Source organism: Candoia aspera, chromosome 11 (genome assembly GCF_035149785.1).
Source record: "Candoia aspera isolate rCanAsp1 chromosome 11, rCanAsp1.hap2, whole genome shotgun sequence".
In the NCBI taxonomy this organism is placed as follows: Eukaryota; Metazoa; Chordata; class Lepidosauria; order Squamata; family Boidae; genus Candoia; species Candoia aspera.
In genome coordinates, this window is record NC_086163.1 from 15953042 (window position 1) to 15967697 (window position 14656).

Sequence of the window (14656 nt, forward strand, 5' to 3'; positions counted from 1 at the left end):
CTGCAATACAGGTAGTCCTCGACTTACAGCCATTTGTTTAGCAACCATTTGAAGTTACGACTGTGCTGGGAAGTCACTTGTGACTAGTCCTCACACTTATGACCATTGCAGCATCTCTGTGGTCATGTGATCAAAATTCAGGCACTTGGCAACTGGCATGTATTTACAATGGTTGCAGCATCCCAGGGTCACATGATTGCCATTTGTGACTTTCCCAGCCAGCTTCTGACAAGCAAAGTCAATGGGGGAAGCCAGATTGGCTTAACAACCATGTGATTCACTTACAAGCGCAGCAAAAAAGTTTGTAAAGTCAGGCATGACTCACATAATGACCGCCTCACTTAGCAACAGAAGTTCTGGTCCCAATTGTAGTTGTAAGTTGAGGGCTACTAATGTGTTTCTTTTGATTACTCTGCGAGTTGGAGTTAAATCTTATCTGTCCTCCACCTTCAGCAGTTCTTGCATATTAATACAAAGTGCCATAACCAAAGACAGCACTTTATTTAAAAATTAGAGACACATAAGAGCATTTACAAAGGATTTTTTAAAAATCAAGCTGTAAACTCAAATCTACGAAGAGGCTTGCCTTCCATGGCTAACTCCAACCAGAACATTGTTGGTGCTTCACAGCAGCAGAGGGCAGAATCTCTTCTTTCCATCAGCACATCCGGTAACTCTTTCCTTAGCAGCAATCCAAGCACATCCTCGTTCGGGGTGGCCGGTACACTCCAAACAGTTCATTTCAAGACAAACATTCCATAAAAACAGTTTTCATAATTGGTCAGGTTCTCCCATAAAGACTTTTTTCCATTCTAGAATTAATCTGAAGTCACTGGCAGCATTACACAATAATGCAGAATTGTGAAAATAAAATAGAGAGAGAGGGAGTTGTGTTTTTAAAAAGAAGCAAACCAGGAGGTCGAGCAGCTTGCATAGCTTTAGCTATTTCAAGGTCCGAGAGAGTTTCTTACTACTCTGGGGTGGGGTGAGAACACCCGTGGGCAAAGGAGAACACCTGTTCTTCTCAGCCAACATGGCTTGTTTTGCTTGGGCTTTGTCCTAGAAGAGAAGGATGCCAAAAGGGAATGATTACCCATTCATTCAAGTGCCTCAATTGACGGTAGCGCTAAGAGGTTTGAGAAGCAGCCTTGCTTTACATATACAAATGAAAGTGGAAGTAACAACAAAGGGAAGCCACAGACAATTTATGCCTTTCTACCCTGCTGTGCATTTGTCTATTATAAAAAATAGCCAGACTGGAATAGGCAGGGGTTCCTCTCATTATTTTAAAGTGATTCTTCTCAATAAAACACACATAGGTACATCATAATCATGCCTGTCCCTCCAGGACCAAAATAGAGTGAAAATTTGTTTTGAAAAGTCAGTCTTAAAGGGCTCACACGTCACAAACATTATCATTTCTAGATTCACACACTGCACTAAGTAGTGATTTATTTAGTTATGTTTTATTAAACAAACCACAACTAGCTGGTTTAGTACCATGTACCCATAAACCATGGTTTACAAAACCAAAATGACTGAGTTCTTACCACACACTAACAAAACCACATAAACTATATTATGGCTTAGTGTGCTGAAAGCACACTATTGCTCCATGGGGAATAGGATGAAGTTGAAAAAAGAAAACAGACTTTATATCAGCCTTTCTCAACCTTTTGACCCTGGAGGAACCTTTGAAATATTTTCCAGGCCTTGGGGAACCCTTGCACATTCGGGCTCAAAGATAGGCAGAAGTTACAAAATTATTGTATCTGTTTCATGGGTAGGCCTGTCTATATGCATTCACAGTGTTCTTAAACTAAAAGTAAAGAACGAAACTTACCTCTTCAATGTGAAGTTGCCCAAATTTGAAATATTTTTTTAAATAAATTGTGATTTCCCAGGGAACCCCTAGTGACCTCTCATGGAACCCTAGGGTGCCACAGAACCCTGGTTAAGAAACCCTGATCTATATAATTAACAAGGTTGACAGCCTTTTCTGGTTACGTGTTGCTTACCAGCAAATCAAAGGTGTTTATGTGCGTTTGTATATTGTGCAAATCTTCAGCAGGGACTCCTGTGAAGTGCTTCAGCACCGAGCTCCCCTCCTCCTTGATAGCCATTGCAAAGGGGACCATCCACTTCACACACTTCTCGATGTCACTCAATTCATATCCTAGAAAAGAACAAAATTCCTGTGTCTTCTGTGCTTTTATTTCCCAGTTCTAAGTTTATATAAGCTTACATAAAGGCCTACCTGAAACCCGCCGCATCAGCTCGCAAGAGGAGAAGTGATACAATGCAGAGGCGGCAAGGACACCATATGTGTATTCCAAACAACCAACATCAAGTACACACAGATCCAAAAGCTGCCAAAAGAAGGAAGTAAGCTAACAGAAGAACGTTTTCAGGGGGGGAGAGGAAACATTTTGCAGTAGATTCTATCGTTACCTCTGCAACTTGCACAAATCTCTCTTGAGAATATTGTGGCAGCAGCATCTCACAGATCTCACTTAGATATGCAACCTGCATGTATATATTTAACCAGGACACAACTGTCAGTGGACTCAGGTTCCAATTGAGCGCCTGGAAGAAGAGCAGGTATGTCAAGGGACAGAGCAGATACACTGCATTTCTTCACAAGGAAAACTGAAGTGGGGTTAAGAGCAGACAACCTGTATAAAGCTGCAAAGGGACCAATTTCAGCAAGACTAAAAAAGCTCTTTCATGGAGGTTGAAGATACTACCTATTGGGCACCCAAAGAGCTCATTCACCCAGCTCATCTCTATACACATTAGAATGTGCAGCTGGGCGTTCCCTGATTCCACATCTTGATGGATTCCTCCTGGAAAACATGCAGGTTCATTTTTTGAGCTTAGCTGCTGAAAGCACTTAGGTCTGACTCTTGAAATCAGGGCAAAAGCTGACATTGCTTTACAGTGGAGCGTGCATTTATATAAAGGTGGAGACTGGAGATGCATCAGCAAGGGCAATCATGCCAATTATTTAAGGTAAGTTAAAGACTCCATTAAGCCAAGCTTGACCATTTTCTTGTTAACAGAAAACTGCCTTATGGGATTTTCTTAAATTTCCCATTCTGATCTACAACTATGACATTTCCTGGTAGTTGCCTCCTATCCTACTTTTCCCAGCTTTATTCAAGATCAGACTGGGTCACCCAAGGTGCTACTGCCACCTATGATACGCATTTTATACCCATTTATAAATGTGACTGGAGAGACAATGTGAATAAGGTCATGGTCTAGGATAAGCAGGAACCTAGTTCAAATATGCATTCAGCTCTGCATTTCACTGGATTATTTTGATTTAGGGCAAACTCTTAAAATACCTTCTCAAAGTGCTATTCCAGTAACAAAAGGGCTTCTGGGAAGGGAGAGAACAACATTTTCAGTATTAACTTGAGATTCTTGAAGGTAAGGTAGGATAACATTTAGCAAGCTTATGGATTCTAGAGTTTTGGAAGGCACAAGTAGCATTTATACCCAACAACAGCATACTGAATTTTGTATGATTCGTCCTGTACTTATGCCTTGAAAAGACATTCATATACCATTGGTTAACTTCGGGTTGCTACAGTTAATGGCTTTCACCAGCCATAATTAAGTAGGTTTAGTTGCTACATAGGTTTAGAGCTGGGAAGGAGAACTGTTGGCCAGTGGTTTCTCCTCCTCAACCCTGCTCTTTCTGTGCAGATCTAGGAAAAAGAAAATTCCCTTTTTCCATAATCAGTATAAAAACTAAAAGAGCTACTAGAGAACAGACAGAACCCTGCTGAAAGAGCAACCATTAACTCTTTTGAGTAAGAGTGCGTTTTCTCACTCTTTCTGTGTAATACTTTTAGAAACAAGCCATCATCTTGTTTTGTACAGTTGCCCTTCTTCGGTTCTTTCAAAAGAGCACAGAGAGTTATCCCAACCTTCATAATAATGAGCTCCATGCTAATAATTTCTTCTTCTGTGCAAGCACCATCGGTCACATAGGCAAACTGATGCAGCTTTGGTGGGTAGATCTCCTGAAACACAGAGAACAGAATCAATATGCTGGCCCATTCCATTGTCTGAAAAGGTGGCAAACTGGTAAGCCAGACGGTTATACACAGTGATATAGGGATCTATATTTTGGATAATGAAGCTATCTGACCTAAAGGGGACTTTTTCTGAGCTCTCATCAATTAAAGCCAACTGTAACTACGAATAGCAAAGAATAGCAGCTTTCTCTCTCTCTGTCACAGGTCTTGCCAGCAATTATATACAAAAATGTCTTAAGGCAGCCAGGCTACATCACTTTTTGCTAAACAAGCAAACAAACTGAAACAGCACTGCTCTTTTCCTGCAGTTTCTTCATCCATATACGCTGATTTATGGCATTAAAAGTAGCACACACGTTCATTCACAGCTTAGTTGATACAGCTGATGTCTAAACCATGCAGGCCACATCTAAACTGGATCCATCTGGAGCAGGATCTAGAAGACCCTTCTCTTTTCAGATCCCCAACCTGTAGGCTGGTGAGCAGATTCCAACAGCCATCTGTCAATATTACAGCAGCCGTGGGGAGAGACCTGCCCATTCACAAAGTGACCACCATGGTGACTTAGCAAAAACCAAAAATGTTAAGTGGATCAGAGTCTGGGGTGCCCAAAGGAAGATGCATGGCAGCACGATGCCAAGCTTTAACTATGGTTCTTCAATGAACCACAACTGGCTAGGTTCACACAACCCACTAAGTCATCAACTGTAATTCCCAAACCACAAGCCTTGCAGTATTCAACATTGCCTGTAAACATCTGTAACACTTTGATATTCAGCCTCTTACCAGCTGCTGCATAAAGGCAAAGGAAACGATGTTTACCAGAATTTGTAGCAAAGTCAGTAAGACTCTGGTTTCAAAACACAATGAACCAAAAAAATGTGAATGCTGCCAATGCGCAGCAGTACCTGATTTATACAAGCCTCTCTTCTAAAAAGGCAGATTTAATGAACTACTTTCTGCTGTTATGAGAATGTATCAAAAAAATCTAAGAGGAGTCTGATAGTTTTTCATTAGATTGCAAAGGGCATTTTAACACAGTTAAAGAAACATGACCAACAAGTAGTCATCTAGATAAACACTATGTATTTTCCACCTTTTCTTCTTGGAAGCAAGTCCACTCCAGGGGGGTCAGTGAAAAGCACTCTAGAACAGTGTTTCTCAAGCTTGGCAACTTTTAAGATGTGTGGGCTTCAATTCCCAGAATTCCCCAGCCAGCATGCTGGCTGGGGAATTCTGGGAGTTGAAGCCCACATACCTTAAAGTTGCCAAGCTTGAAAAACACTGTTCTATTACATGGTTCAAGCACTGCACAGCAAGACTTTTTACCTCAAGTTTAGCAGCTATGAATAAAGACGATATTCCAATCAGCTGGAGAAGAGTCTTTACAATGTTCTGTTGTGTTGCCATGAACCGATCGAAGAAATCTTGAGCTAAATAAAATGTCTCTCTGTGAAGTTTGTGGACCTCACAAACCTGCAACATATAAAAGAACAATACTCCTTTATATCAGTATTGCCCTGCAATTGTTAGAAATTCAAAGGAATGGATATTAAGAGAACAAATTAAATCTCCATTTGCCTTATATATAACACAAATACATTCTTGCAAGCCAACAGCTATTTTTTTCAGTCACTTGCAGATATTCTTCATGATTAACTAAAGAAATACAGGTAGTCCTCACTTAGTGACCACAACTGGGACCAGCAAACCCATCACTAAGCACTGCAGTTGTTAAGCAAAACATCACATGACCATGACTTGTGATTTTACTTCCATGTTTCTCCATTAACTCTGCTTGTCGCAAGCCAGTTGAGAAGCATACAAATGGCAATCACGTGATGGTGGGATGCTGCAACAGTCATCAGTGTGAGGATTGGTCACAAAGCTGTCTTTTTTTACACTGTGGAAACTTCAAACAGTTGCTAAACGAGGCAGTAAGTGTGGACTACCTGTATTACAACAATTCTTTTCATGTATACAGAAACAGCCATGTGGACTGCATCAGCAGGTGACAGTAAGGTGTTCCCCACCCCTCTCTACCACCTAAAAGGTAGCTGGCAAGAGCTAAAAGGGGAGTGGAGCATAGATTTGTTCTCTGGAGAAGGATTTTCTTTTCCTCCAGCTTTTTATTTCCTTTTGTGCCAAGCCATTAGATCAGCATTCCCCAAAGTGGTCAATATCAGCCCAAGGGTCAATGGGACTATCCAAGGGGTTGATAAAATGTCTGGGGTCACTAGGTGGTCAATAAATGATGGCAGGTCAATTGGGGTCAATTAATCTTTTGGGGTCTCTGCAGAGCTCCACGCCAGTCCCTAATCCTGAAGGTGAGACGCCTAGCAGTGAGACAGCATTGCCTACGGTTGGACTGGCAAGTGTGGCGTTGAGTTATCTCTATTATTATTGTTGTTATTCATAGTACTATTAGTTAAAGCAGTATTTATTAAATTATTTTCATGTCATAAATGTTTGGGGGTGGGGTCGATGAACAATCTAAAACTTCATGAAGGGGTCGATAAGCTGAGGAGTTTGGGGACCCCCACATTAGATGCATCTTTCCAAGTAAGGTGAACAAAAGATACCAAGCTCCACAGATAAAACTATGTGAGAATGATATAGCTTGAAAACATTCTGAGGCAGACAGTTAAACCAGCCTTGTATGATACTTGTTTGAGCAAGACAACATCTCACCTCCATCAGCCAATCTAGGAGAATTACTCGCATTTTAGGTTCCAGGAGCGGATGCTTTTCCATATACAGCTTATCCCTCGCATATTTCTGTTCCTTACTGAGCATGTTTTCCCACACTTCATCTCTATTTGCCCAACTACCAAAAGAAAGAAGAAAGGTTAGATTAAAACAGAGCTGGGTAAAACTTCCCACAATTTCTGAATCTCCCCTTTAGCAGCTCATAGAAACTGCCCAATCTGAAATTCTGCAGCAAATTGCTGAATGGAAGCAAAATTTGCTACAGATTTTCAGAGGGAAACAAAGCAGTTTACAAGCCATCAGATAGGCTTACAGTCCCTAAAAAGCTTAAACTCTCCAAAACATCCCCCTGAAAATCTAATTCCTGCTCACTCACATAATGCCACCCAAAAACGGAAAAGAAAAAAAAAAGTTCAGTTTCTGGTCACCTGCATTAAAGCCAGGTTTAACAACTAACAACAAAAAAATAGCAGATACTGAAATGGTGAGGAATTTACCCCAAAGCAGGCAACGGTGACTCTCTAGCTGAAAAAAGTCTTTCATGTTTGGAAGTTGAGGAGTTTAGATTCCTGACCTCTTCATCTTTCTCTGGTGTTGGGATCAGCAAATATGAATAAGGACATGCAGCACAATTTGACTATGCAACAGTGGAGAGATGAAGTTCAAAGTTACAAAGAAGTTCACTGAACCACAGATTAAATTTACCCCCCCCCCAAACTGTTTCACCAACATGTTTGATTCATGGGGTTTATTCTTCATAGTTCCCTTCTCAAAAGCTACAGTGGCTTCAAGAGAACAGCAAACGGTCATCAGAGCAGCAACCAGTCTCCTTAAGAGAGAACCTGCCACATTGCAGTTGCTTCACCAGACAAAAAGATACTGTACATGAAGGAAAACAGGCATTCAGCTTTAGAATCCCATCTGTTTATTTTCCATCTGATGGCAAAACTCCATGACAGAGGAAATCAAGATACAGAGGGATCCAGGTGGGAAGGAAACATATGGAAGTTCCAAACTGCTATTTCTGTATTTCTTAGGGTAATAAACTTGGAAAGAGTAAGAATGCATCTCTCTCTCTCTCTCTTTTCTAAAAGATTGTTTCCATTCAATGCATGTACAACGCAGACTTAAAATATATGAATGTAGCCATCCCAAGATTATAGTATTGCTGTGTACAGAAGAAATTGCAGGTACTGACCATAATTCAGCATCTATGCTATTCCTTACATTCTGAAAAGACGTGCTCTGAAACCATTATGCGCAACTAGCATGCCAAAGAGAAATGGACTTATATTAACTCTTGCAAAGGAATTAAGTGCAAACAGTGCCCAGAAATAAACTAGATGCCTTTGTGACTCCGGTAAATGCAACAGGAGTCCCTCATAATTTAAGTTGTAAGGATCTCCAAGTTTTTTCATAAAAAAAGAACCTGTGCTGCTTTGTAAGGCATTTTAATTTGATAGCCAGCCATATGAACAGGAATATTTCCTTCAGGCTGATCCAGTTTCCTCAGCAACACCTACCATTGTGTGTTTCCCTGAAAGAGAAAATTCTTTTTCCTTTTTAATCAGAGTCAGGTCAATTCCCTCTCCTCCCCCTACCTCCCATTCTAGTCTTAAAGGAAGATGCAATTCACAAGGTAAAGATTATTTCTGCTACAGGCACCATAAAAATGGATGCAGAAAACTTGCCACACTGTTCCTAAATAAGTTATCTCCAATAGATTTGAGAAGTTGCCAGATTTTTCTGCTTCAGATAATCAATGAAATTGACATAAAGCTGCAGCCTACTTCACCAGCTTTTTACTAAATTGAAACCCTCAAACAATCTATCCTATTATAACAAACCTTTCATTTCAGTCGGGAATTCAGATAAATTATTCTAAAGCAGCCTTTCTCAACCTTGTGACCCTGGGGGAATCCTTGAGATATTTTTCAGGCCTGGGGGAACCCCTGTAGGCTCAAATATAGGCCAGAAGTTACAAAATTATTATATTTGTTTCATGCGTAGGCCCGTCTATATGCATGAACAGTGTTCTTAAACTAAAGAATGAAACTTACCTCTTTAATGTGAAGCTGCCCGAATTTGAAATAATTTTTTAAATAAATCGGGATCCCCCAGGGAACCTCTAGTGACCTCTGATGGTCACCTCTAGCGATCAACCATGGAACCCTGGTTGAGAAACCCTGGTCTAAAGCCTTTCCAATTTTCCTAGGATTTGGCAGGAATTCCTATAAGGACTGGCAAGCTATCTAAACTTTGGCTTCACGAAAGCCAAAGTAATCAGGTAATCAGCATGGCACACTGTTACAGCAAAGCTCTTACATGTGTAGCAATAGATGTTGTGGTACAATCTTTAAGACCTGCAAGGATAGTACATTCTACGCAAGCCCTGACTTTGTACAAGGTGCGTTTTGGAAATCTAGCTGATGAGTGTGTATCTGTTTGAACAGTATCCACACTGTACTCTGAAGGAAAAGGGAAGGCTGAACAGTTACGAAAGCCATTCCTCTAATTGCCACACATTATCTAAAGTATTCTGCAAGCACAGAAAATGACTGTTCCGCTGGATACATGGTAGCATCATTAAAAAGGCACATATTTGAAGGAGGCCATGCATATCACATAGCAGCAAACTCAGATTTGCTATAATCTCCAAAGAGCTGAACTGCCCCAATAGCCCTATTTTTAAAATACATGTTCCCACTCATACATTACCGTTTTTTAAAGGAATAGTGCAGTGTTTCTCAGCCTTGGCAACTTTAAGATGTGTGAACTTCAACTCCCAGAATTCCCCAGCCAGGCTTGAAGTCCACACATCTTAAAGTTGCCAAGGTTGAGAATCCCTGGAATAGAGAGATGATTGATACATAGATAGCTATACCTCAATATGTAATACAACATTATTTCCATTGAAAGAGGGGTGCCTGATTTATAAGTAGCAAAATGGGCCAGACAGAGGAAAGGAACAGATGAAAGCTATCTAGCAATCTCTTCTCAAACTGAATTAATTCCATATTTAGCTGAAACTAATATAATAATTTTTAACTTCTGGCCTATATTGAGCCCGAATGTGCAGGGGTTTCCCAAGGCCTGACAAATATTTCAAGGGTTCCTCCAGGGCCAAAAGGTTGAGAAAGGATGTATTATTCAGATCAAAGTGAATCCATAACTAAGAGTGTGTTTTTTTTTTTGCTGCAAGAGCATTTTATTAATTAATTTATTTATCCCCTACAATAGCACGTGCCACCCAATTCATTATAGATTCCAGGCAGCTTACAATCAGCAAATGCAAATTAAAAATAATTAGGGTAGCCTACCTAAACATCTTCTCAACCCAAACAACCAGTCTCAACTCATCAGCTGCTTCCAGCATCCCTCACCCCAGAAGGCTCTTAGGAGAAGCACTGTTTAATGCTTCTTCAGAACAACAACAGGAAAAAGGCTGCTTTAGAGCAAGGCATCTAGTACTGTTTGCACTTAATTCCTTTGCAAGTGTTAATATAAGTCCATTTCCCTTCGGCATGCTAGTTGCGCATAATGGTTTCAGAGCACGTCTTTTCAGAATGTAAGGAATAGCGTAGACGCTGTCAGTACCTGCAATTTCTTCTGTACGCAGCAATACTATAATCTTGAGATGGCTAAATTCATATATTTTAAGAGAGAAGGCCTGCTTTTCTACCCGCCGCCCGCCCCCCCCCCAATCACAAATGTAGGACATCTGCAGCTTGCCTTTCTAGGCAGCGAATACTGGAAGGGTAGATTCCACCTGCACCAGATGGTCCTACAGCTAGTAAGCTCCTGAGCAACAAAGGGCTTCAGAGGTAATAACCAGCACCTTGAACTCAGGAGCTATTGGCCACCAGTGCAGCTGCCACAAAAGCTGTGTAATGACACCATACTGGCTCTTCCTGGTCAGGACCACTGCATTGTGGGTGCCCAACGCACTTCCAAATCACCCTCAAGGGCAGCCACACAGAACAAAACACAGTACAGCCACTCGTTTAGCCACCGTTCCCAAATACGCTGGTAATTTTTTTTTAAAAATCATTTTCCGACCAACGCACGAACTTATGACCACATTTTGGTGCCTGACAATAATGCATGTCAGAGTGAAAGTAACACTGGCATATCTGCACCAAAGAACTTAATCTGAAAGAGATGGCAACAACCAGTGACCTTCCCAGTATGTGTGTGCGCCTCTCTGTGTCACATGTTTGCTTAGCAACTGTTTCACTTCCAATTCAAGGAATGGACTGTGGTCTCTAAACGAGGAGAGGGTGTAATCCAAAAATGAAATGAGAAGGACACGAGTTACCCTCGCCAGGGCCTGTGTCTCCAGCTGTAGCATTAGATTCCAGTCTTCTGTCTCACATAATTGGTTTGATATGGCCTACCTTGGGTTATCCCCTGCATTAAAAAGAGGGGTTTATTTCCTGGATTAGACCCTGCATTAAAAGCAGGCTAAATTGCCATTGCCACAGTTTATTGCCTAATCTCCTCTCAACAAGCAAGGAAGCATTTATTGCAACTTCACAAGTTGCATTTCTCTATCCTATACACCTTCCAGTCTTTTTCAGATGCACCAAACCAGTGTTTCTCAACCTTGATAACTTTAAGATATGTGGACTTCAACTCACAGAATTCCCCAGCCAGCATGGCTGGCTGGGGAACTCTGGGAGTTGAAGTCCACACATCTTAAAGTTGCCAAGGTTGAGAAACACTGCCCTAAACTGAAGCTTCCAGACTATCAGCCTACATAAGTTATGGCTGTGCTATTTGGGAATTTTGGGAGCTGTATTCCTACATATCAGGAAGGCACCATCCTGAGAAAGACAGTGGATAAGAAAATGGAACAAAAATATTATTCTGTAGATTTATGCATAGAAAAAGAACAACATCTCATGCCTATGAAGTAGTTTCCCATCCATGAAAACTTTTGTCAGAATATTTTTAGCAGTCTTAAGGGGCCAAAGTTACCTGACTTTCATTTGGTTTCCTGTTGGTTATTTTGACATTGGAAGTATCTTCATCTGGATCTTGTAAAAACTGAAAGAAAAGAGTAATTCAGGACTAAGACTCGCCATGTAAAGAGAGAACAGTTGAACCACTGAAATTAGGAGCTTTCATTTTCCTTGAAGTAAGTCCCTTCAGTTGACTTTGAAACACCACTATTATCATAGTTAAAAAGTAGCTACTTCAAGAGTCACCACATTGGTATCCTCTGCCTCACTTCAGGTGACTTTCTACTTATATGAAGTACAAAAACAAACCAACTATCCTGCAACAACAACAACATTAACTTTTAAGAAGTTAATGTTTCTAGACCGGAATCAAATCCTTCACAGAGCAGATCAAGCAGCTGAGACAGAAAATACTCCCTCATTTCTATGGCAAGCAAAATAGGTGGCCAAGAGGAGAAACTTTCTTTGGTTGGAGCCAACGATTTCAGTGACTGAGTATGTAAGACACAGACACAGAAGACTTCACCTTCAATCCCTGGCATCTCCAGAAATATTTGGGGAAGACTCTTGCTTGAAATCTTGTACCTGTACCAATCAATACACAGCTGGATCAAGGAGAACCTGTGGGCTTCTGAGAGCCTCCAGGTCCTGGAAAACCTACAGGCCTCCAGATGCTAGCCTGCTACTTCTACTAAAGTTGTCCCCAGCAGGGACAATGACGAGAGATAGTAGGAAATGAAACAAAGCAAACACAGGTTGCCATCTGCAGAGTAGTATTTTTTTTTTAACATTTGGCTATAGTGAAATAATTACCAGACCAAATGTATGATTAAAAATAACATTTAGCTTTATCATTTTCTTTTCTTTCTAGGAGCAGGAGGCCATTTTTCAGTCAGTAATAGTTTCCATCAGTCTTGCATCCTCCAGTTTTGTTAGATTACACCATCTTACTACGATCACACAGCCATGTGCTTGTTTTACAACAACAGGGTTGATCTGTGCAAACATTTTCTTTTTTAATGCTCATAGAGAACAGTCCATTACAATTGGGTACTTACTGTTACAACATCAGCTTTTCTTTTATGGGTCCGAACAACAAAATCAGGAGCACCGTCATTCTCATCTGGAAGCTTCCTGTCCATGCAGTCACTACAAGGAAACATTTGGATTACTGTAACACACTCTACATGGGGTTTCCCTTGAAGAGCACTCAGAAGCTGCAGCTGGTCGAGAATGTTGCAGCATGCATTTTGGCATTTCTCATTACGCCCGGCAACACTGCTGCTCCGCGAGCTGTATTGGCTCCCAGTAGGCTTCCATTCAAAGTGCTGGTCATCACCTGTAAAACCCTCCATAGCAATGTGGGACCACCATTCTCCTGCTTCTGCCTGCCCCACCAGATCTAGTAGAGAAGACATGCTCCAAGTCCCTTCTATCAATCAATGTCATCTTGTTGGATCCTGGAATCAAGCCTTCCCAATGGCAGCATCCCCTGGAGATCTGGATGTCATCTTGTTGGATCCTGGAATCAAGCCTTCTCAATGTGGAACAGCATCCCCTGGAGATCTGGATGTCCTCAACCCTGTTAGCCTTCCTCAAAGCTCTGTAGACCTGGCTGTTCTACCAGGCATTTGGGCCAAGGGGTAGATGAGCTCTGCTCTGTTGATGGTGAGTGGGGTTAACAGTTTATTCTTGGGTACCGTGTGTGTGTGTTGTTTGTTTTAATCTTGTAAACCACCCAGAGTCACTATAGAATGGCTATATAGAGTGGCAGAGTGGCTATATAAATGATATAAATAAACAGACCAAGCCTAATCATCTCATGTTCAGCATATGAAATCACAGGAGACACATTTTTAAACGAAGGAAGGAGGAGAGGAAGGAACCACACTCACCAATAAGCTGAATCATTGTTAAGTGAACTGGAATCAGAAATTTCTTTGGAATTTACTGAAGGGAACAGAAGGCCTACTTTCAGAAACAAGCCTTCAAAAGGGTGTAGTGCAGACAAATATGCAACTCACCTCTCACCAGGCATGGTAGCTTTGAGGAATCAAGATAAGGCCCAGCCAGAAACTGAAAGAAAAAAATGGTTGATTTTTTTTCTCTCCACTAAATGGAGATTGTAAAAATATTGTCAGCTATGAGGGCAACTTGATTTAAAAAGAAGGGAAGAGAAAGAACAATCACTCCTAGGAACAAGGATGCCAAGTCAGGCCAGGGATTGCATTTAAAAAAAAGGGGGGGGGGACCACTGATGTGACTCTCAGCATGGACAGCGAAAGAATTATTAGCAAAGCAAACAGATACAATTCCAGAAAAGTTGCTGGCCCCACAGGAGAAGCCAGAGGCTAAGAGTAAGTAACAAGAAGGGGAAAAACAGGAAACTACAGTGAAACAATGTATCGAGATCTAAAATGTTCTGCATGCACTATTTTATTCATACATGCATACATACATACATACATACATAAAAAGGCAGCAAGGACCTTTCCCCCCATTATTCCTAGTGACCCCAAGGGCCATGTAGCAGCACTGAAGAGGAACCCACTCTGAGCTCACCCACCCATCCAAACCAATCCAAATACCCTATGAACAATTAAGCACCCCATATACGCCCCCTCCCCCCAAGGTGGCCCACCCACGTGTGCTCGCGACTGATGGGGATAAGACCACCCAGCCTTCCAGCAGAAACACAAAACAGAAACAAGCCAATAGATGCAATAGCTGCAAGGGGAGGGGGGCTAGGGCAGGCCCTGCCGCCCCCCCTTTAAAGATACCTCTGCAAACGCCCCCGGGAGCCCCTTCCCCAAGTCGGAGGGGAGGCAGGGAGGGAGGGAGGCCCTTCTTCCTGCAGGCGGAGGGCTGCCGGCGTTGGCGGGCGGGCTGGCGGGCGAGCGGGCGGGACGCAGGAGAAAGGCGGGCTCGTCTGGG

General features: G+C 41.7%; 1 protein-coding gene across 1 annotated transcript; it reads right to left on the minus strand.

The window, feature by feature from the left end:
• Window positions 1-482: 482 nt before the first annotated feature.
• Window positions 483-14525, minus strand: CCNE1 (cyclin E1). The gene is made up of 12 exons (XM_063312732.1): window positions 14503-14525; window positions 13747-13798; window positions 12781-12871; window positions 11739-11807; window positions 7256-7395; window positions 6741-6876; window positions 5379-5525; window positions 3939-4034; window positions 2452-2586; window positions 2258-2369; window positions 2019-2176; window positions 483-1059 (listed from the first exon to the last, which is right to left on the minus strand). Exons 2-12 carry the CDS (start codon window positions 13758-13760, stop codon window positions 943-945), a joined length of 1215 nt encoding a protein of 404 aa, XP_063168802.1. The 5' UTR covers window positions 13761-13798; window positions 14503-14525; the 3' UTR covers window positions 483-942.
• Window positions 14526-14656: the final 131 nt, after the last annotated feature.